At 39.9% G+C, this 24,736-nt stretch overlaps 1 protein-coding gene and 1 long non-coding RNA gene across 3 annotated transcripts in view; one reads left to right on the top strand and one right to left on the bottom strand.

The window, feature by feature from the left end:
• SYNPO2 (synaptopodin 2) overlaps positions 1-10,114 on the top strand; it is a 172,367-nt gene extending 162,253 nt beyond the window's left edge. The window contains exon 5 of one of the 2 annotated variants that reach the window (XM_060298991.2): positions 6,449-10,114. In XM_060298991.2, coding sequence (XP_060154974.1) covers positions 6,449-6,991 — 543 coding nt within the window. In that variant the 3' untranslated portion in view covers positions 6,992-10,114. The remainder of the gene's footprint in view (positions 1-6,448) is intronic. The other variant, XM_060298992.1, reaches the window with a different exon arrangement.
• LOC115857176 (uncharacterized) overlaps positions 1-24,736 on the bottom strand; it is a 190,033-nt gene that overhangs the window by 67,099 nt on the left and 98,198 nt on the right. The gene's annotated exons all lie outside the window — the stretch shown is intronic.

Genomic DNA, 24,736 nt, shown 5'->3' with positions numbered 1-24,736 from the left:
TAGGTTTCAACAGGATTCTCAATATGGCTGCCGTATTGAGGCTAGACTAAAGGAGCAAGGGTGAACTGGGGAAACTAATTAGGAGACTATAGCAATAATCCAGGCAAAAGAGTATGGTGGGTTAGCCCAGGATGGTACCAATGGAGATGGTAAGAAATAGTCAGATGCTGGATGTATTTTAAAGCTGACAGTTCAGGTGTGGAGTGTAAGAGATGGGGAGGAGTCAACAATCACTCCAAATATTTTAACCTGAGCAAATGGAAAACTGGCAGATGCCTGGTGCTTTCTTCTATTCATGTGCCCTTTCATGGACCTCTGCTTTGTAGAAGTTCTAATCAGTGATTTATAAGTCAAAAGAAATGCCATTTATTCCTGTTGGCTTTTATTAGAATCTGCGTATGATAAAGTATATGTTTGTGATGAATATTTACTGATCATGTGTGTTTAGAGAGAAAGGAGTCGAAGGAGTTGAAATAACATTTGTCAGCTGGAGATTCTCTACTGTGTATGTGTAAGCAGGATTTCAGCCAAGAGAATTTTTTAGCTTATAAGGTTTATGGTATGAAACAGTTTGAACTTCAAAACGTATATCACATTCAACTTCTTTGGCTTCTAGGGCTATTTGCATTGCTTTAGAATTCACTTCTTTGTCCTAGGTAAACCTCAGATGACCTTTCCTTATTTTAAATGTCAAGTGTTTCCTGGCAGCTAAATTGGTTACTGGACAGTTTCACAAGGAAGCTCACTAAGCTGCTTCATTAACAAGCTATGTGGATAAGTCAACATCTAATTGACATTAAAGATAGTTCATGTCAAGCGGAGAAAGGCCCCCCGCTCCTCTGAACTTTTCAGCTGACCTGAATGCAGGGTGCCCGGTGTCTCATCTTCAGAGAGAGGGAGTACATCTCATGTGATGTATTCCCTACTCACTGGTGCCTACCTGTGCTTGTGACAAATGGCAAGATGCCAGTATCAATTAATCCAAAATTAAGATTTCAATGACCCTTTCCAAAATTTCTAACATCTCATTCCATTTAGTTTGCTTGGATTCAAATCTTTTTTTGAAAAGATATTTTTTCAAAACAATTGCATTCCAAGTACAGTGTCATATGTATTTGATTAAGAACCCTGATATGAGACTGCCTGAGTTCAACTCCCCCCACTCTAGCACTTTTTAGCTTTCTACCCTTGCGGAAGTTACTTACCCTCTTTAAGTGTCACTGTCCTCATCTGGAAAATAGGGATCTTAAAAGTGCCTACTTCATGGGGTTGTTATGAGGAATATATGAAATATTCCACGCAAAGCAATTAGCACCCGCCACTGGGCACACAGTAAGTGATCTACTAGTGTTGGCTATTGCGGAAGGCAGAAGCAGGAAAATGCTTCCTTTGTGTTTATCCTTCTGATGGGAATACATAACACTAGGTGATTCGTGAGTTCAGTGTGAATATTTGCAGCCTTTAATGCATGCATTTTATTGGACGAGCTAAAGAGTGACATGTATTCTCATGGATTCAACACTTAAATGGCACACTGGTCTAAATACACAGAGACTTGTTCTACGTGCAATATTAACTATGCCACCTGCCAGATGACATGGCCCCTCAGTCAGTTTGAATGATATCTTCATGGGTTTGCTTTTGGTGATTGTGTTTCTGGAAGTACATCTACTTAAGGAGATCAAGACATTATATCTGCATTAGTTTTATCTAACAAACTGGCGGAAAAAGGATGCAGAAAACCTGAGGGAGTGAACACCATAGATGTTATTTTCCCTTCATTGGAAAAGTGAAGAAGAGCATGAGGTGGTGAAGGTGCTCTGAGAGAGCGGAAGCAGCCTGGAATATGTGAAGGAATGGCTGGAGAGGAGTATAAGTAGATGTACTTTATGTTATCAGGATCAATGGGGTAAAGTTATGGGAGGCAAAGTTTGGTTCAATATATGGAAGATGTTCTCAATGATTAGAGCTTAAGCACTGCCTGAGATGCCCTGGAAATGAGTGAGGCACCTTCTCTAGGGCAAGGCCTGGGTGCGGTATAAGGTTTCAACTTTTAAGACTATTTGAAGTTATTAGATAAATTTCTTGAGATTAATTAGTAGAAAAAAAACACATTTCATTCTATTTTTAACCTATATTTCATTTTAAAAAGAAAAATAAGAGAAAGAACTATATGCTCTACTGAAAATGATAATGTTATATAACAGAATATTAAAGTGGAAATTTCCCCCAAGGCCCTCAAATATAAGAGATGCTGCACACTGAAGTGAGATTCCAGATTAAAACATAGACTTTACAAAGAAAATAGCAGACATGAGTGTCCCGGTGTGTTCACAGAATAGCAAACCACTTCCACAATTCTTGAACTCCTTAGGTCCAGGTTATTAAAGGGGGTCAGAGTCTGGTAAGGAGAGAGGATTTTGTGAGGAGGAATTCTGGAATGCTGCAGATCAAGTGTGTGTTTGGAGTAGGTGGAGTTGGGGGGCCCTACCCTCTCACCTCCAGCCTTGTGAGAAAAGAGTTTCAAAGTGGCTTCTTAGGGAACTTGATCCGAGATGTCAGCATGCAGATGGATGGGAGGTCAGAGTGGGTGGGCTGCAGTCAGTCTGACTCCCTCCCAGGATATCTACAGGGTGAGAGATGGTGTGAAAAACTGTTTTGGCAAAGAACCAGGAAATCTGCTGCTGCACTCCCAAAGGCAAATGATGTGAGCATTCCCCATGGACCAGAGCAGTCCAGGAGTTAGGAAGAGCTGGATGGGGTCATCTTGGGGCCTCTCCAAGGGTGCAAACAGACCCTAGTAGCTACAACAGTAGGTAGACAGCTTTCTAGGGGGTGCAGATTGAGTTACAAGTTAACCCCTAGAATTGAGATGAATTGGCATGAACCAAGGACTACAGATGAGCTATCTGATAGGAATAAGAATCTTCAAATACCCTTGAAAGTTTTCTTCTCTGGGCCTCCCTGGCTCTGAGAGTGAAAAGCCAGAATATGATGTTACCAAATCAAGTAAAAATTTCTTTCTGCTCTTTTTTTCTCTATCCTGTCATTCTAACCTCAGGGGGCTGGAAGTCAGGGTTTGCAAGCTAGGAGAGGAAGAGGAAGAAAGCATGAAGAAGCCAACCACAGTGCCTTCCCTGAAGGAAGGTGATCCTCCTGAAATGGGCCGCAGTTGGGGAAGGAGAGGAGATTTAACTCTAAGAGGAGATTGGAGTTTGTTTTTCCAGTGGCTGGAATATTCTATGTTGAAATCAAGTGGTTTGGGTAACTTAAGGTAATGATAGGACTAGTCCTAAAAGGAAGCAGAATGTCACAGGACCTGCTAAGTTTCATAAGCAGCAGTGAAAAAATTTCTTTCATTAAAAAAACTTAAATGGTAGTAGGAGACAAAAAGAAATAAGCATTTTGATGACACATCATACATAATAATACACAAAAAAATAACCAATTTAACATACTGGTTACAGTTAAGTGCTCTCATATCAAAACTAAATTCTTTTGATAGTAATACAACCCAAGATAGAAACTCCAACACAGAATCTAACCCATGTGTGGCTAGGATTCTACCATCAGACATCTAAACTCCAAAACAGAAGAAACACTTCTGTTATTTTCAGGTCACTTTGGTCATTTCTGGCTCAGGATAGATCACATGGCTTCATTTAGCCAGCCAAGCAGAGAACAGCATGAGCCTTGGGACAGAGATCGACAGAAGGAAATAGCACCAAAGAACAAGATGTGAAAATTGCTTTGGGGAAATACGTTAGAATTAGGGGTTTGGGTGCAGGCAGAGACTAGAGGCCTGAAATACTTTTGGCATGAACAGAAACAAAAATGTACCTAAAGAACTATTTATTTATACCACAGTTGCATCTCTAACCTAAGACAATTTGTAATTTTATTCTATTGTTAGCATTTAAAGGAGCATGAAGTCACATTTGGCAGTCTGAGGAGTATATAGAAGAGCAATTGTCATTTTGTTCATTGAGGTCATTGCACTCTTCCTTTACGAACTGCACTGCTGCTATATTTGGCGTATGTCTATTCTACATGAGACTTTTCTTAAAAGCTTCAATGCTATTTTAAATTTCTCTTCAGAAAACTATGACTTACTCTTTCAACACTATACTTCAAAGTTTTACTCTTTCTCCCCACATTCAACTGATTAATGTTTTTTGCCTTAGCTGAAAAACAATCCCTGATGTCTTTGTTTTTAGAGTATCATTCAACAGTGTTTTGAACTTTTACATTTCTGTTAAGATTCCATTCTTCTGAAGATTTCCCAACTAAGTGGGTAGAACAAAGACCAGAAAATAAAGTTCTCTCTTTCATCCAGTGTTTTTCATGCCCTATCACTGAGGTGTATGCCTTCACATTGTACTTAATACTTCCAAATATATTGTAATTATTTATTTTTCCAGTTATTAGCCAGTGATGTTAGTTACCTGTATGTATATTCAGGAGCCTCTCCTATATTTCTATGGAGACCTGAGTCTTTTTGTTGCCATCCTTTACGTCTCTATTGTTTTAAAGACCAGACTAAAGCAGGTGCTGTATCTGATGGAAAACAGATATCATTGGAATGTGAAAAGCGTCCCAGGGACTCTATAGACCAATGTTGTTCTCTTTCTTCCAGAGATTAAGGACAAAAGGGAGACATAGACACATACTGTGGGAGAGAAGAGCTAATTCCTCTTTATCATGCTGAATGATAATATTTCTCACAGTGTACAAAACTGGCTATTGGTCCTGTCAAGATAGGTAAAGAGTCTCTTCTCTAAATTGACTTCTGATTGACTAACTCACAATTGCAGAGCTAAAAACTGTACTGGATTGTATGCTTCCTGAGGAGAGGGACTTTATCTGAAGCATCTTTGTATCTTTTGCTCATGGGAAAGTGCCTAGAAACATTAGGTATTCAATAAAATTTTTGTTAAATGAATAAATGAATGAAAACAATGCACTAACAATGTGGAATAGAAACCAAGTCCTTAAATAGTGACTTACTGGATTTAGATTAAGAGAAGGAGATTAATGAAAACAAGTTTTTGCTAAAAGTCAACCATTATTACTAAAGTTTTTTTTTTTCTTTTGGCTGTGTCCCTTGAGGGATCTTAGTTCCCCCACCAGGGATCGGACCCGGGCCCCACGCAGTGAAAGTGCTGAGTCCTAACCAATGGACTGCCAGGAAATTTCCCCATTATTGCTAAAGTTTTAATGACTGAAAAGAGAGAATCAAGATTCATTATATTGACTCCCTTATTCTTTATATGCAAACCAAGATTGAACCACCCACTTTCTTTGTGTGCCTAATGGAATAACAACAACAGAAATACCTAAACATTTTAATCTGAGACATTTTGTCCAAATCCAGGTGTTGCTATTCATTTTAAATTTAAGAACTTGATTAAGAAAGAAAAGCTGTTGAAACCATTTATAGTATCTGAACACATTTTTAAGCATGGCAATGCTTTTTGTTCAAGAAACACAATGTTATGATACTTCCAAGTTGACTCATTTCTCTTAAGTGTGCCTTTGATACTTTTTGCCAAGAGTTTGTCTAAGGGTCTCATGCGAATGGGAATGTGTGAGAATATAATGTATATAACCAGACTTCAAGGTCCCTGGAAATACAGAATGGGTAAAAAGAGAGAATAAAAGGGCTTTCAGTAATTTATATTTCTGCATATTAGACAAACTGAACATTTAGCATATACAAGGGAATATTTCAGGGACACACACTCTCAAGGAAATAAGGAATGTAATACACATAAAAGGAACCAAAGCACAAATGAAACACGTGGCTGAAATGTTTCCTTCAAGACATGGGCAATACACCACACTCAGAAAATAAAGATTGATGTGATTTTCACTATTGTATAAAAAGAATCTGGCTGGAGAAAGGCGATCTACTCCATCAGACCAGTAACACTGAATACATCTAAGTAGTTTTTCTTTGTTTTTGCTGTAATCAGTGGATCAATATAACATATTAAAAGTCACTTGGGAAAAGTACAAAGCCCAGTAGCTCATGGTCTGTTTCCAGAGTTATCAGTATGTTAAGTTTATTTGGTATCAGGAAAACAGGATTAGAATGAGGGTGGGCTGTGGATATAGATATGAATATGAACAGTGCAGACAGAAGTAAGGGTGGCTCCCAGTGATTACAGGGCACCTGCCATGGTGGTTATGACTAAGAAAGATGGTAGCAATTGGAGCTATGGGTTCAGAAAAGGAGAGCAAGGAGGAGGTCCTAAATGAGGGCCAAGTCCCAGACCAGCACTAATAATACACCGGGTAGAGGCAGCCTATCTTGGCTTTAGGACTAAGCATTGTGGTGATTTGATTTTTATAGTGCTTAGTAATGGTGTGGAGAATACATTGGAATAACAGTCAATCAGCATAAACCAACATGAATGAGATATATTAACATTTTCATTATTTCTAGCAGAGTGGACGCTCTCTTTCTCTTCCTGGAAGACCAGTCCCACCCACCATCTCTACAACATCTCCTTGGGTATACCAGCCTGCTTATAGCTACTCTAGCAAACCAACTGATGGGCTAGAGGAAGCAAACAAGAGACTAACTCCTGGGGAAGCAGCAGCCAAGTCTTCTTTTGGTTTACTGGATGATGCCTTCAGACCCAGAAACATTCAGGAATCCATTATGGCAAATGTGGTCTCAGCAGCTCGGAGGAAGGTGCTTCCAGGGCCGTCTGAGGACTGGAATGAAAGACTGTCCTATGTCTCTCAAACCCAGAAGGCCAATATGGGCTCATTTGGAAGGCAAGAGTATAATGTTGCATTCCTACCCAATAATAGTATGCCCACCAACTCCCAACATGATTCACAGGTACCATATGCATATTATAGGCAGCCTTCCAGAAATGATTCTGAAATAATGTCCATGGAGACCAGGTCTGATTACTGTGTTTCAGTAACCAATTGCAACTATAACCCACACCCTAGGGGATGGAGACGCCAAACATGAAAGTTAGAAGAACTGATCATGTGCCACTTATAATTTTTTTTTAATGTTTCTTTGCAGTGGTTTTGACTTTTCTAACAGATTTAGATTCACTTTTGATCTTGGCTTGTTCTCATAGGTCATTTATCTGAGTTTGTGTGTGTGTGTGTGTGTGTGTGTATGCACATGTGAGTGTGAATCACTTCCTTCTCTGCAGATGCATAGAGAATTTCTTTGAAGAAAAATTCATTTTCTGTGCTGATGGCACTTATACGTAATTCATAATCTTAATTCCATTTTTTTCATTAATATGGAGTAGTCTAGGCAACTAAACTCTCTCAATTAAAATGAAATTTAAGTATTTTCTTGTATGTGCCTTAGTCTAGGATGGAATTAATGAAATATGGTATGCTAATTGTCATTAGCAGTAACAGCAAGAATATATAACATTGGAGAATTTTTCAATGGGGATATGACAATGAATAATAATTACATAAAAAGGATTTCCTTGGTGGTATTTTAAGCATTTCTCTGAAATATATTTAAAATCTGATAAAATTTGGTTTTTGGAATTGAAATATAGATGTTCTCAGAAAGAAATAAATATTTGAGAGTAAGACAATTATACTTTTCAGACGGATTTTTGAGATAAATGGCGTAATATGTGGGGAATAGAAAGATTTAGGTACAGGATTTACTTTTTTTTTTTTTTTTTTTTTTGCGGTACGCAGGCCTCTCAGCGGCCACGGCTCACGGGCCCGGCCGCTCCGCGGCATGTGGGATCCTCCCGGACCGGGGCACGAATCCGCGTCCCCCGCATCGGCAGGCGGACTCCCAACCACTGCGCCACCAGGGAAGCCCTACAGGATTTATTTTTAATCTACTTAAAGCCAGTAGCCTGAGACAGGAATAGATTCTGGGTTCAGGCGTTCTCATTTGTCAAATGAGAATATCAGATTATTTAATCTCTTATATCCTTAACAGCTCTGATATTCTGAGTTTCTCTCATTTGTAGAATGACCCTTAATGCATTATGCATTTTTATTGCTCATCATATAAATATCAGATTAAGTTTAGGAGTGGATGAGGTCCCTAGTGTCACTACATGTATCATTAAAGGTCCAAGAGGAATTGTTGGGCGGCAGGTTTTGTGCTATGTGTTATGTGGAGTGAGGGTTGATGTGAAGAAAAAAAGCTATTAGTGGATTTAAGGAAGTGGTAGAGGATGTGTCTGTTATTATGCAAACGTAGGTCATGACCATTTATTTAGTTATGGAAAGCATGCCACAGAAGCCTATGCAACAAGTGGTGCTTCTTTAGAAAGACATCATTAGGATGTTCAAAGGAAGTTAAACAGTTGCTTGGACAATTCCATGACCCATGCCTTGTTAGCATGACCATGAGACAATCAGTCAAACACCTGCTCCTCACTGCCATACCCACAAAGTATTAAATACAAGGAAATTCAAAGTATTTTACATCATAAACAAGAATTGAGAACATTTTAAAATGAAAACATCTTGAGTGTTCAAAACTTTCTTAGGTTTCTAAATATGATTATTTTGTTTTGTTTTACTTTTTTTGACTCTTGAATTTATCACTATGATGGTCTCTTTCACAGGATAAAATTTTTTTAAATTGCCAGGATACAAGTAATCCCTTATGTTGGAAACAAAGAAATAAAAAGTTGAAGAAATCACAGTAAATTCTATTGGTAATGGAGTCACCCAGATACTAATTTGTTCAGTTATTAAGAAGAGTACTTTCTAAATTTATAGTGTTAAATTATCTTAAATTGATACATCATTAATTCTCTCAAATTATAAGATATAATTATTGATTCCTAAAGAATTCCTAAAGATTCCTAAAGAATTAAAAAAATAATGTCTGGTATATTGATTAATCTGTCAGGAATTCTCAGGAATCCCCACATAAAAATTCTTATAGTGATTCAGTTATTCTACATGTCAATGTTTTAAGATATGCAGAATTTAGCAGAAAAGATTTTGTGTGACAGGATCATATCCTATTTTGTTGCTTTCTTTTATGATGCTAGAAGTTATTTCCTTTACTCCTTAGATTTTAGATACTTCAATTCCAGAAGTTGATATACATTATATTATTCACTAAAACTTTCAATAGACTCAAAATAGAGAGAAGCAGACATTTTAAACTTAAATATTATTGTAAAACAACCATCTCCCTCTTTGCATGCACTAGATCAAAATAATCATGGTATTAAGCTATTTGAATTTATTCTAGACATCATGAAAATGACAGTACATGGCAGGAAAGTTATGCATTTTTCATTCACAAGGAAATGACTGTCTCATATTTTTATTAGAAGTCAATGTTTCAAGAAGTCATACTTTGCAGACATAATTCTGAAAAGCAGAAGTGCCATTGTCAAATCATCACAAAATGTATGGGTATTTATCTCCAGTTTACTCAAAAGGAGTAAAGTTAGATTGCTTACACTCAAGCTAGTGTTTGAGCTAAGGTTGCCATGCTGATATCTGATTCCTTTTGAGAATACCTAGATAACTACTGTTCTCACAAAAATAAAATCAGTTTGTCTTATATTCCAAATAATAGTCTTTTTAGAGAAGAGCTGTTGCTTTGTAAATATATACCACATGTGTTGTAAGACATTTTTCTACTAGTAGCAGTCACATAGGTACAGAGTTCTGTTCTACCATGGATTAAAAAGCATTCTCTAAAAGTACACTAATTTGGCACCTCCTTTCCATCTTGAGTTTAAATATATCATTGCATGTGTGTGAAGTGTCTGTTATTAAGATGATTTAAATACTGTGCTGTATTTTAAGTTTTATAACTGCACAATTCTAGTCCATTTATCTCTGAATATGTCTCATGTTTTGGCCCCATCACCCACACTGGAAAGGGCTACACAGTTAGGGCTCAAGCATATACATATATATATTAATCAATTGAAACTTTGGATAAAAAAATACATCAAATAGGCTCAGTTATTATAATTAGATAGGAACTGTAGAAATGTTTGTTTTTAAGAGAAAGTAGATTTTCACATTTGATTTCCTTTTAAAGTAGAAGTATCTACATTGTCCACACCTTTTCTTCTAAAATAGACTATGTTCTCCTGCTTATTAGCTTAACATTTCCACCTTTGTTAATCCCAATAGACTGTATTTGAAAGATGCATACTGAAAATCAAAATTGTATTAGTAATAAATATTAACTTGAAAATCAACTTAAACAGCCTTTTTATTTTTCCTTATAAAAAATTGTTTTGAAATAGTTTTCACTCCAAAGATTTAACCTTATCTACTACATATTTTTAAATTTTAGTTTCTACTGTATCAGCTTCCAGACACATCAAAAGAATTTCATGCTGGCTGGTAACATTTTAGCTATAACATTTAAAAACTTGTTGTGAGTTGTGAGTTTAAGTTTTATTTGGGGTCTTACTGAGGACTACAGCCAGGAAGACAGTCTCTCAGTAGCTCTGAGAAACTGCTCTGAAGAGGCAGGGTAGGAGCCAGTATACCTATGAATTTTTTTGCTAGGAAATACTGGTAGTCAAGCAAACATCTTAGTAAAAGATTATTGCTAATCACATAGAACAGATATCTCAAATTAATGATTTTTGTGCTTTTCTGCAAGAAACTGGGCTCACTGAAATTCTTCCTGAGATGTGCTTCTTAACTAGCTAGGGGCCTGTTTATCCAAAGCACAGAATGCCTCATACGTTTTTTCCATGCTGTATTTTCCTCAGGGTGCACTGTTCTGTCGGTGGGCCAACTGCAGCAGATTCCGACTTAACCCTTTGTATAACTAGATGATGAGTGACACTCTCTTCTTTTTTTGTTCACATGACTGAAGATGCTAATGCCATAGAAAAAGCCCCTTTCCTCTTAGGAATTCCTAGCACTCAGTAAACTATAAATCTCAAAACATGCCAAAAGATAAGTTATGTTATCTCCAAGTGGAGCCAGTGGGCAGCCTGAGGCAAGGAGAGTCCAATTCCCTGGCTAGTCACCAGGAAGACAGCAACAGAGACGCTTCAGGACTAGCCAGTGTTTCCCTAGTCCACATAATACCAGAAGTATTTAGTGCAAAGTACTTTTCCTCAGTGGTTTTGGAAAAGAACAGGATCTGTGACTTCTCAAATTTAATGGAGCAGTATTTTTCACAAAGGGACATTTCATTATTCACAGCATTATAAAATGTAACAGTTTATATTTCTAGAAAGAGTCTGGCAATCCCCCCTATAAAAATCAAGTAATTTTATGAAAACCACTTAAAGAGGAAATGCCACCAGTGTATCTTGCTCTGATATTTTTTTCCTCTCTAAAGTTGTAGTGAAGAGTTGCTACATTGTACCTTCTTTGTCCTTGACTTTTCTGTCACTTTGCTTTTTTTTTTTAAATGTATTTATTTATATTTATTTTTGGCTGCGTTGGGTCTTCATTGCTATGTGCAGGCTTTCTCTAGTTGTGGCGAGCAGGGGCCACTCTTCACTGTGGTGTGTGGGCCTCTCACTGCGGTGGCTTCCCTTGTTCCGGAGCACAGGCTCTAGGCACGTAGTCTCAGTAGTTGAGGCACACGGGCTTAGTTGCCCCGCGGCATGTGGGATCTTCCCAGACCAGGGCTCGAACCCGTGTCCCCTGCATTGGCAGGCGGACTCCCAACCACTGTGCCACCAGGGAAGTCCCTATGTCACTCTTCTTAATAAACTGTCCTCCATTCCCACCTCCAGCCAAGAGGAAAAAGCTTCACCACCTCTTCAGCATTTTGAGATTTATGCTTATTACTTGAGGGTCTGAAAAGGCTTTGTAGAGCAGGACTGCCTCACCATGATGATTTGAATAAATGTGAGGTTTGCCCTAAATTACCAAATAAATTATAATGGAGTATATGTAGGCAAAGGCACAATTTTATGTAAGCCCAAACTGACCTTGAAGAACCCTGTCTACATTACTACGAACATTCAGAGGATCCTGCTTAGCCTTTCGTCAGCATCACCTCTTCTAGAAAAAATTATCCATTTAGACAACTGAGCTATAGTTGTATTCTGCAGGTATAGTGCACATGCTGGAAAGTAAAGTGCCATCCTTAAACTAGGGAAGATACACTGTTTGTACTGCCCCTACTCCCATTTGGATGGAGCAACCATTTTTTAAGCAGCAGAGAAATCTATGACAGGAGTCCACAGCAGCTTTTTAGGACCCAGGGCCAATCCCTGACCCAGTCAGGACTAGCCTCATTTCAAGAAGTTGGTAGTTTTTCCTGTTATTCTACATGTCATTCATACCATAGCCTTCTGCCAGACCAGTAAGTAAATAGGACAGAGAAGAATAATAATTTTAAAATAAATAAATAAATAGGGAGGGGTTTTACCTATTTTTTCATAACTTGGTTTTATTTGGAACTTTATGCCAGTTAAATTTTGTCCTTAAATTCGAATGATATCTTCTCCGGTTTCTATCTACAGTAACTACAGCTCTGATTATCAGCAATACAAAATGCCTTTAATTGATTGAAGCTGATACTTACTAGGGGGCTAAGAAGAGGAATAAGAACCCTGATTTTGTGATAAAACAGCCAAAGTTCAATGCTCAGCTAAGCCAAGCCCTAGGTCCAGCATGAATTTGATAAAGAAAATAACCAAAAAGAGGGCAGAGGTTTCATGTCCTGCAGTGTTCTGCAGTAGTGGTGTTTGAAAATCTTACAGTGTTTCCAAGAGAGATTCAACTTCCACAAGATGTTTTAATAAGCAAAGTATCTGGATTTCTCATTTTGCATAAAAAAGAAGGCACTGAGAAAGAAATAAGAATTAACTGTTCAAGGACTAAAGTGCTATCAGGTAGAAAAAAATCAGAGGTATGAACAAATTCTATAAATATTTTACTTGAGGAAGTTGCAAAATGATTTGTAACACGTTTTTATTTCACCATTACCCTGCTATAAAATTAACAAAGCACATTAAAAGAGGGCCATTCCAAGATGAATAAAAAAGAAAGGGGGGTGAATTTTAGCCGTAAGTATAAAACAAATGATTTTACTACCATGAAGACACTGATATTTATGGCACAAATATTTCCATAAAACATGCATTGCATTCACTTTAAGAGATCTCCCTTCAGGCATTAAATTAACCAACTTTGAATTTTTCCCGAGTTATTATTATTTGAAGTTACCAATAGCAAGATTTGATTTTAATCTAAGAAAATTGTGACTTTGGTGAATACAGCAGAATTATAAGGTCAGCAAGTAATGCTCATCCTGATTTTTAATTTCTGTGACAAAAGGAAACATTAAATTTTATCAGCCTGAGCAGGTTTAAAAACACTGAATGATATTTCTGTCCTGCCCTAGACTTTTTTTCTTGGTACAGTGAATGTACCCAGAATTGGGTTTAAAGGAAGAGCAAATTCAAATCCTTTCCCTAAGTGGAAAGCTAATATAAATGGGCTCACCATAGTCTATGGCTATAGACTCTGCAGATTTTAAGAAGAGAACCTGAGGAAGGAGAATGGAATGTCACAGTTGGTGGACATTTAGTAATTCCGCTAGAATGTATCACTTTTAACCAGGGCACATAAAGCCCTTTTGTTGGCAGCTCCAGGAACTACTGTCATGGGGAGATGGATGCATTCACTTATCAGTCAGCAACCCTTTATCATTTACCTACTCAGGGCTAAATACAATGCTTCATGCCAGGGATGTATTAGTGAATAAAATGTGGCCTCTGTCCCCAGGGAGCTGATAGTACTAATAGAAGGTACAATGTAAGGAGACAAGAATACTGATAGGATTGTACACAGAGATTAAGAGAAGAGCAAAAAGCAAAACAAAAAAACCCCCAGCCTTAAGGGTGGGAGGATTGCTGTATGCAGGGTGAAAAGGTCCTCAGAGAAGCCTTTTAGAAGAATTCATGGCAGAGTTGAGTCTTAAAGATTGAGTGACTGTACTCACCTCTATTGGTAGAGGTGAGTACAGCAAAGAAAGAGCCCATTCCAGACAGAGGGCACAGCTAATAAACTCCAGGCAGTTCTGTGTTATTGCTGGATAATAAAGGGAGAGTCAGAAAGCAGTGGATTTTATCCCACAGGGAAGAATAAACTTTTTCTTTTTGTAAAAGGCCAGATACTAAGTACTTTAGGCTAAGAGAAGCATATGGCTTTGACTCAACTCTACAAAAGTGGCTACAGCTAATATGAAAATGAATGAGCCTGGCGTAATAAAATATTATTTATGGAGACTCTAATTGAAATTTCATATAATTTTCACAAGTCATCAAATATTATTAAAAAAATTTTTTTCCAACCACTTAAGTCAGCAAAGGGTTGCTTCCAGCCCGCGCACCGCAACGAAAAGATCCCACATGCAGCAACGAAGATCCCACGTGCTGCAACTAAGACCCGATGCAGCCATAAATAAATAAATAAATAAATAAGGCATTAGGCCAAATTTGGGCTTTTGGCCATAGTTTGCCTATTCCTGCTGTCAGGCAACCATGAACAGCCATTAAAGAATGTTAAACAGGAACTGGCCTGACCTAGTCCTCTTGGTAGGAAGTTCATTTTGGCAGCAGTGGGGAAGATACATTTGAGAGAGGACGGTCCAAGGAAAGAAGGACATGGAGAGCTGTCAAGTCTTTTCTGTGAAAAGGAAGCACGGTTTGCCTCCTTGAACACTTTGTACTAAATCAGTCAACACTAGGGTACCCCCTAAATGTCCCTTCCCTCCCCCATTACTGCCCACTCCCTTCTCTGCCACAGTGCCTCCTCCTCCCATCTCACCCTCCTCATCTCACCACCCCTGTCCCAAACACACAGCATGGCTGCCAGCTGGCCTGCTCTTTAAAACTCTTTCAACAGAACAGAGAACAGGGAATTGTGCTGAAAGAGTGACCCCCAGTAGCCCCACTTCTCTAATTTCTGGGAAGACGGTAATGGCTGAGTGAGCACTAGGGTGACCCAGCCTTCCTCCAAGCCATCAATATATGTTACAGATGTGGTTACAATCTTTGGAACATTTATTTTCCAGTTGACAGGAATAAATCTTTTTTTTTCTTTTGCATTTGGCAGATTAAGTAATGTGCCGTCTTCTTTTCCTGCAGCATAATCTAAGATTTTATCCTTTGCTAAATAGTCTTGATTTCAAAGCATTTAAAATTAAATATGCCACAAAAACGCTTTGATACTGAAATTATTTTAATAGATTAAGAACTAAAATAGGAATATCTTTGGTAAGTTTCCAAAACTCATGGACTATTAAAATGAGAAGGGGACCTAGACACCATATAATGAAACACAGGAGGGATTTTGAAAGCCAAAATGAGTACCAGGTTCTCTTTCCTTTCAATGTTGTGTTCCTTCTTCAAAGAATTGATTGCAGAGCTTTTCTAACCCAATATCTGCTAAATTTAAGACGACAGTATTATCCTACCTTTGGTACAATGCCATTTTCAAACATGAATGTTGCTGTAATACCAATTCCATTTTAAGCTCTTAAGGCGCTTGATGTGTATAGACCTGAACCAATGTGATGTTTTTCCAGACACGGCCCATGTTAACATCCCTCCTCCCTTCCTGTTCTACAGACAAGAGATGATGTCATTGGCAATCGAGGGGATAGTTTTATGGTGCACTCTATCATTATCTCCATCCTCAAATCCTCCCAAAGTGGAGAAACACAAAATGAAGGAGAAGGAGTGGAAGTAGTGGAAGATGTATAATATTTGTGCTTCTAAAAGAGTAAAGCAGAAAAAGTCAGAGTTGACTACAATAATAACTCATTCTAACTAAAGCAGCTCTGAAGTCTGGAAATTGCCAGTCTATTATACCCACATAAACAAACAGTTCAAGTTCAAGAATGATGTGAAAATCTTTCAACAGGATGATATGTGAAAAATTATGACAAAGTCACAAGAGTTTAATTATTATGGATTTTCAAAAACAGAAAAAAATCGGAGAAGTGTCACAAAATCTAGGCAATTCTGCCACATATTCTTCTGATCTGCTTTGATTTCATCACATATGTCAATCCAAATGAACCTTCTTAAACATGGCAAGGTGCAGATTTGCACTGGAGACTTAGCTGTTGCTTATCTATTTTCACAGAATTAACAACAATCTTATTCAATAATCCAGAAAACAATTAATAGGGATTTATTTGACATAATTTACTTGAATGATTATTCTCTTTCACTGCATTCATCCAATCACTCATCAAGAATACAGTAAGTAAAAAAAAAAAAAAGAATACAGTAAGTATTTTTTAGGTGATAAGCACTCTGCTAAGTAGAAAGAGTGATGATGATGATAGTCACTATAGATACTGGAAATGTACCAAATCCTGTATTAAACGTTTTAACTCTATTGTCTCTTTTAATCTTTCTAACTTTTTACATTTGATACTGTTAATATCCCCATTTACAGATGAAGAAACTGAGGCATAGAATGCATAAATAACTGACAGGGTCATACTAACAGAAAGTGGTAGATCAAGGATTTGAACTTGGCCATTTCTGTTTCACAGCCCATTCTATTTGCACTTATCTATATATACATGATAAAAAGATGTAGACGGCATGGCCTCTCCATGTTTAGGAAACTAGATAGATAAATTTACAACAAAAGAAAAATTCTAAGGCATGTATGGGATCATGATGCTGAAAAGTATCATAGCGATTATCTAATCAAAACTCTCATTTTGCAGAAAGAAAATTGAGACCTAGCTAGGACAAAATGCCCAGTGGAGTGCAGAACCACTTTTCTCTACTCCTAGTGCTACTCTGCAAGTCTAGGTCCTCATCATCTGTTACCTGAACTATTAAAATAGCATCATACTGTGTCTCTCCATCCCCAGTTCCATTATTTTCTATTATAATTATATTTATATATAATTCTATTATAATTATAATTAACTCAGACCTGTTAATGTTGAATTCCTTAAACTCTTCATAATGGTTTTCTCTTCCTTTTTGCTGAAGGCCCAGCTCTGCCTTATCAAGCACCAATCTATCCTTCTTCCTGCTCTGGCTCCCACCACTGCTCCAGCTGGTCAATAATCCATTTCCACAATCCTGCTGTTTGGGTTCCTTCCCTTATGTGTTTGAGTATACTCTTCCCTCTGTCTAAAATGCCTTCTCCTTTCCTAGCCTGTGAACTTGTTCATCCTTCAAGAAGCAGCTAAGATATCACTCATTAAATCATTTCGTTCTCCAAACTCCTTCCTCTGCATTTCTATAATATTTCAGTTATACTCAATATTAGAGACAATGACTTGCTTATCTTTTATTCTTGCTTATCTTTTATTCTAACACCTAATAAATCACATGGATGACTCATAGTAGGTCTTCAATACATGCTTGAATGAATGAATGAATACACTGAGAGTACTATGGTTTCTTGATTTCCAAGTCAATTTGTGCCCCAATAGCTTTCATTCAGTCTTTTAGTTCTTCCAGTAAATATTCATTATATTTCTTTGTGCCAGGTACTCTGCTAGGCACAGGGGTCACAGTGGTAAAAAGGCAGATAATGTCCCTGCCCTCATGGAGCTATTTCTACCAAGAAATGCAGATAACAGAAAATAACAAGCAAATAATACCAGGGAAGTAACAGATAGCAGATAAGAGAGCGAATAACTGAGGAAGGCCATCTTAGAAAGAGGGGTCAGAAAAGCCTTCTCCAAGCACTTAGTATTCTAATGAAGATCTCAAGGATAAGATGTCTAGCCTGGTAAAGAGTTGGGGCAGAGCATTTCTGGCAGAGAGGACTGCAAGGCAGTAGGGAAGAAAATGATCACTATGATCAAGGAAAGAAAGAGGCTTAAGTGGCTCTAGCCACATTGGTGAAAATGGTTGGAGAGGTAAGATGGTAAGGGCAGCCACAGCTCATGAATGCTTTGCATGCTTTGTAGGCTATAATGAGGAATTTGGATTTCCTCCTAAAAACCATGGGAGCTATGGAAGGGTTCCTAGCCAGTGGAACTGGCATTTAAATGCACATTTAAACAGTGCATTTAAAAATGAGGGAAATGAATTGAAGCAGGGCAAGGGTAACCATAGGAAGACCAATTGGGAAGTTCTTGCAGAAGTCCAGGCAAACAATGGTTAAAGCGGAGTCACTGGAGATGGAAGAAACACATACAGATTTTAGTTATATTTGGAAGATAGACTCAACAGGTCTTGGAAATGTATTAGACGTGGGCAGAAAAGAAAGGGAGGCACTGCAGTTTATTGTTAGATTTTATGGTTTGAATCATTGGTTGGATGGCATAATTTTACTGAGATGAGGAAGACTTAAAGTGAGAAATAAATTTAGGAGGGAAAATAAAAAGTTCTATGTTTGTACATACCGAACTGATATTAAGAGTGGACATTTTAAACTTTACCATGGAAAACTGCTCTTAAAGTAAACAAACCACCAGATAACAGTAAGAATGGCTAATGATCATTGGGTGCTTACCATGTCAGCCCTTGTTTACATATTAAGTTATATAATTTCCCAGACAATCACTCTATAAATAAGTTACTATCGTGACCTCCATTTTACAGATACGGAAAGTAAGGTATAGAATGGTCAAGTTACCTCCCCAAGGCCTCACATTTGTAAGTGGCAGATTCAGGATGCAAATCCAGGCATTCTGATTCCAGAGACTGGCCTTTTAATCTCTGTATAAAGAAAAAGTAATGACCTGGTGCCAGGAATGTAATTAAATCTTACTTATTTCTAAATAAAACCAACAGGAGCACAGCTCTCTACACATTACATGATAAGATTTATTATACACTGATTTTTTAATAAATGACAAATCTGTTGCTAAAATAAAGAACTTTTCTTATCATGAATGCCATTATAGAAATCACATTATGTACTAGGCACCAAGTAGAGATTACTGCTCAGCAAGGACTTCTCCCAGAGGAATTAACTGGATCCCCATTTCGCTCTCTTATCCAGTGGCAATCACCTGCAGGCACCCATTTCCATCCACAGTTACCACTTCAGAAACTATTTATTGACCACCTATAATGAGCCAGGCATTGGAGTAAGCATGGGATCTACGATTCCCTGCCTTCATGGAGCTCCCGACTAGAGACACAGACACAAAAAAATGAAACCACCAATTAAACTGTGATATGTGCTGAATGTAGTACACACGGCTGGGGGACCCAACCCTACATGGGGGACAGTAGGTAGGATTTAATCAGGACACAGCTCAATATTTCTTAGCCAGGGAAGAGAAGGAGCTGACAGAGTACTTTGGACCTGCTACAGGAGCATTTGTGCCATTTGACACAGGTAGCAGCTAGTAGGTTTCCAAAACTTCCAAAGGAGCAAATGTGGAAATGCCTTTACCTGTTCTTAACATGAGTGCTCCAACCCTGCCCCTGCCCTCCTCTTTCCGAAGGCTCTCCCTGAGTAACCCAATTACAACCACCTCATCCTGATGACAGATAATCCATAACCAAGCTTGACTCAATGATCCCTTCAGCTTCAGCCCTGAATCACACTAGACTTTACTGCTTGAGTGATTCTCAAACAGCATCGATTCAGAAGAGACTTCACTTCCCCCATAGCCTGCTCCTTTTCCTACATGCCCTGGTTTCACCACCATCCACCCAACTACCTAAGCCAGGACTGAAATCATTGCCCTACTTTTCTCCTCACCCCAGCCCTTACTCAACACATCAGTCACCAAACACTGTGAGCTCCCTCCTTAGCATCTCTGGTTATTCGCCTGCCCTACCACCACCATTGTCACAGCATTCGATCAGCCCTTCCCGGCCTTTTACTGCAGTGGGGTCTTAAGTGTCTTGCTGCTGCATCCCCAGTCTGTTCTTCATACAAGTGCCAGAATAATATTGCAAAAATGCACGTTGTGGTCTTCCCTGGCATCAAAGCCATCAACAGCTCCCCATGGTTCACAGACTAAAGTCCCAACTCCTGTGAAGCCCTCTGGTATTTCATCTTTTCCTGCCTTTCAGCCTTACCTTTTGCTAATAACCCCTCTTCTTCTAGTGCTTCACACTCCTCCCACACCAAACTACTTACAATTCCATGAACTCCTTATGTGGTTTCAGACAGCAAGCTTCGGCTCATACTTCTCTCTCTGCTTTAAACGCCTTTCAACACTATCCCCACACCTCGACCCATCTTTCGAGTCTCAGCTCACGGATCAACTTGTCTCTGAAGTTTTTTTTGATTACTCTGTCTCTGCCCCAAATAGAACTGACCTTTTCCTCCCTTATGTCCCCACCACTTCTAGGGCCAAATGTTTCCAGAGCAATTCATTATAGTGATCCCATCAGTCTAGCACGATGCCTGCCTATCAGATAGCTTCATCCACAACAACACAATTCATGGACCAGTACTTATCATCCAGCAGTAGTAGGTGCTGTGGCTAAATGTTGGAGAAGTGGAAAAGGCATATGAAACAATCTTTGCCCTCATAACTTATTTACAGTCACAAAATAAAAGTCTTCAGTCTAAAAGTCAAAAGCCCTCCCAGGATTTAGCCTGAAGTTAATATAGTTTAAGCTGGTTTCGTGTAGTTTAAGGGACTTGATTTATAGAGGCCCCTTCTAAAGTTCTGTGCTAATTTTATATTTTTAACTTTAGGTCTTTATTTTCTTAAAGTGGGCCCCAAATTTGGACATATTTGAGGCTCCACAAAACCTGCACCCACCTCTGGTTCCAAGACTTAGATGATTATCTGTAGTCACAAATTTTTGTAAATAAAGCCTAAAGAAAAGTCAACAGCGATTTGGGAGGGTTTGCGGGCGCGGCACAGGCCTCCTCCTGTGCCCACAGACGGAGCGCTGAGTGGGAGTGGCTCAGCGCCACCCCCCAGTCCTCCCCTGGAGTAGAGCAGGAGGGTGGGGCCTCCGACCCAGAGTCTCCTACTGTCTCCCTCCTTTCCTACCACCCACATGCCCTAAAAGAGGAGTGAACTAGAAAACAGTGAAGGAAAAGAAAGGTGACAAATACTTCAGGAACAGCAGAATACCGAGGTTCTGAGCTATGAACAGAAAATGCATCACGCTGGCTCACTCAGTGTCATCAGGTTCACACCGATCCTGTGACCTGACTAAAATTTCAGATTAAAACATGTTTGCTGTGGTGAAGAAGTGAGGGGAAGAGGGAGGTTCGAAGCAGGAGAAAAAGGGAAGAAGGACATATGACAAAGACAAAGAACATGACTAATGAGTCCAGTTCTTCCTTGTGTCATTTGTGGCCTCAAGGAATAATGAGCAAAAGGAATAATGGGCTGGGAATCCGTCATCCACATTCCTTCTCCTTACTTCACCCCTCCTTCAGCATCTCCTTCAGAATCAAGCCAGGCCCTTGACACAATAGCTCCATGTGACAAAAGGGAGAAAGAGTGTTGGCGAACCTAAGTTTGTGTGCCTGTCGCACAGGGAGGCCAAACAAACCGAAACATTCAAGTTTGGAGCAGAGAAAGGTTTATTGCGAGGGCCAAGCAAGGAGAACAAGCAGCTCATACTCAGAAGACCCAAACTTCTCGATGGCTTTCAGGGATGAGTTTTTAAAGGCAACATTTGGGGTGAAGGCTGCAGAGTGCATGACTTTCTTCTGATTGGTTGGTGGTGAGGTAACAGGGTGGTGTTTCAGGAATCTCAATCATCAACCTGGGTCTGACCAGTCTGGGGTCTACAAGCTTGTGCTCAGCATGAAGTCATCATCCTCCACCTGGGTGGGGGGGTCTTAGTTCCTACAGAACAACTTAAAGATACGTGTTGGATTGTTACGGGTATCCCTTGAGGAGGAACTAGGGATTAAAGGAAAATGACATACCAACTTTATAAATGAGCAACTAGACCCAGAGTGGTAAGGGACTCTTCCAAGTTTACACCATCAGTAAGGGCCAGGATTGTGTTTTATCACTGAACTATTATTGTTTCTTGTCTGCTTTTCCTTGTTTCTGCATTCTTTCACTTCCCTTATTAGTTACTGCTTGAATCCTTGGAAATCAGGGAAGGCCTAGGAGACTAAAGCCTTTTTCTGCAAAGGCGTCTGAGTCCACTTCCTGGTTCTGGCTTGGGTAGGACTTAGATCTTTCTAGGTCCCAGCACAGAAAAGACTATGGGTCCACCACGGCTCCCATTATGTAATTCAAATAACACTTTAATATTTTTAATGACACATAACTTACCTGTACACTGAAATTAGGACTACTGTTTTTCTAGACTTTGTGAGTTTTACATTTTGAACGAGCTGGTTAGAGTTGATCTCTCTCTCTCTCTCTCCTCTCCCTGATACATGCTTGGTTTGCCTATTCTAACACCGTCCTGGCCCTTACTGACGGTGTGATTTTGGCAGCGTTCCTTATCACTCTGGGTCTGGTCACTCATTTATAAAGTTGGTGTGTCATATTCCTTTAATCTCTATGAGTTTATCAGAGATCATTCTCTTTCATTTTTAAAGCAAAATAACAATTTAAAGTACTTCTGCTCTGGGGCTTCCCTGGTAGCGCAGTGGTTAAGAGTCTGCCTGCCGGGCTTCCCTGGTGGCGCAGTGGTTAAGGGTCTGTCTGCCAATGTAGGGGACACGGGTTCGAGCCCCGGTCGGGGAAGATCCCACATGCCGCGGAGCAACTAAGCCCATGTGCCACAACTACTTAGCCTGCGCTCTAGAGCCCACGAGCCACAACTACTGAGCCCACGCGCCACAACTATTGAAGCCCATGCACCTAGAGCTCGTGCTCCACAACAAGAGAGGCCACCGCAATGAGAAGCCCGCACACCGCAACGAAGAGCAGCCCCCGCTGGCTGCAACTAGAGAAAGCCTGCGGACAGCAACGAAGACCCAACGCAGCCAAAAATAAATAAATAGATCTATTAAAAAAAAAAAAAAGAGTCCGCCTGCCAATGCAGGGGACATGGGTTCGAGCCCTGGTCCGGGAAGATCCCACATGCTGCGGAGCAGCTAAGCACATTCACCACAACTACTGAGCCTGCGCTCTAGAGCCCGTGAGCCACAACTACAGAGCCCGTGTGCTGCAACTACTGAAGCCCACGTGCCTAGAGCCCGTGCTCCGTAACAAGAGAAGCCACTTCAGTGAGAAGCCCGCACACCGCAATGAAGAGTAGCCCCTGCTAGCCACAACCAGAGAAAAGCCCACGAGCGGCAATAAAGACCCAACACAGCCAAAACTAAAAAAATAAATAAAATAAAGTACTTCTGCTCTAGTTTGTACATCCTACCGACTTGTACAGCATAGAGAATTCCAGTCTGGATGAGAGAAGACATCCTGTGTATGTAGTGATATGTTTCATTTTACTCATTCTGTAAATATTTACTGAATGTAAGGTCGGATCTTAACAAACGGCACCGCGAAACAAAGGAAAGCTTCAAGGGAGCTTTATTAGGGAGCGCTCCCGGGCGAGGTTCACTGGTCCGAGAGAAAGGGGCCAGAGAAGTCGCACCCGGGCGAGGGTTGGGCAAGATTTTATAGGGGAAGAAGGGAAAGGGGTGTGGTGAATCTGGGAGGGCGCAGGGTATTCCTTATTTGGTGGTCTTTTCGGGTATCCTGGGGAACGGTTAGTCCCGCCCCTCGGAAGGCGGTAAGCTGGGCCGGGTGCAAAGTCCGCAGGTCAGTGCCTGGAACTGGGTGGTCCGGAATGTCTCCAGGTCAGTTTCTGGAACTGGGTGGTCCGGAGAGTTTCGGTCTGATGCAAACTGTGAATCTGATTGTGTTCCCCTGCCTCGGGCCAGTTGGCCTTACACTGAATACCTATCATTTAACAGCTGCTGAGTGTACAGTGATGAGTGGAGCAGACATACTCCTTGCCTTGTCCAGTTTACTTCAATGGAGCTTGCAGTCTATTGAATACAGTTGTGGAGCCTGGGAACAGCCCAGATATCTGATTTCCAGAACCTATCCTCTAGGATCTAGTATGGTGGTGAGGAAGCTGATTCTGCAGTCAGGTGGCCTAGGTTCAAATCCCAGTGCTGTCACTTCCTTGCTTTGTGACCTTGAGCAAGTTTCTTAGCCTCTCTGTCCTGCTATTTCCTCCAGGCTAACAATAGCAAGTCCACATGCCCAGGGTATATTTCCTGACACACATGACTGTTTTACTGCCAGATCTTGTGCTGTGGCTCAGGGTTGCTCAGGACTGTGGGTTCAAAAAAGACGGCTGTGTACTTCCTGCACAGAGGATGTCCAGCTTTAGGCTAGAGAGGGAAGGATGAGTCTTCCCAGTTTGTGTCTTACTCTGGCGTCTGGGTTAAGCAGCACTATCCAAACATCATACTGAGTTTTCAGAGAAAACAACCTTCCTGTTTTTACTCAAAGCCCATTCAATCTTCCCCACCCTCTCCCCTATGTTTGAAAAAGTATCCTTGGCAGCTTAAATTAGGAGATCGGGTATAAATGTAACTCGGATTTCATCTGTCTCCTGGTCCTTCTCTTTGAGCTCCTCAACATCCTCCCCCAACCACACACAAAATAATGAATCCACTTCACAGAAAAATATTGCTGAGAAATGTGGACTTGACAAAGGATTTTATGGAAACAAAGGAAGAGAAAGTTCAGAGCACACACTCCAGAGCTGACCATTTGAAAATTCCTTGTAGACATTTTTCCATTTCTCTTTTCCAGATTCCCTTTCCTGCCAGGTTACTAACAAAGGTGCCATTCTTTCTCCTCCTGGTGTCACCCATCCCCATAAAATTGCAAAGATGTAAAAATCAACCCTCAAGTTCATCCACGTCAGAAAATACACTCAGAAGATGTACTATGCTTACTTCT

The sequence above is a fragment of the Globicephala melas genome, chromosome 5 (assembly GCF_963455315.2).
Source record: "Globicephala melas chromosome 5, mGloMel1.2, whole genome shotgun sequence".
NCBI lineage: Eukaryota > Metazoa > Chordata > Mammalia > Artiodactyla > Delphinidae > Globicephala > Globicephala melas.
This window is presented reverse-complemented; position numbering and strand designations above follow the sequence as displayed.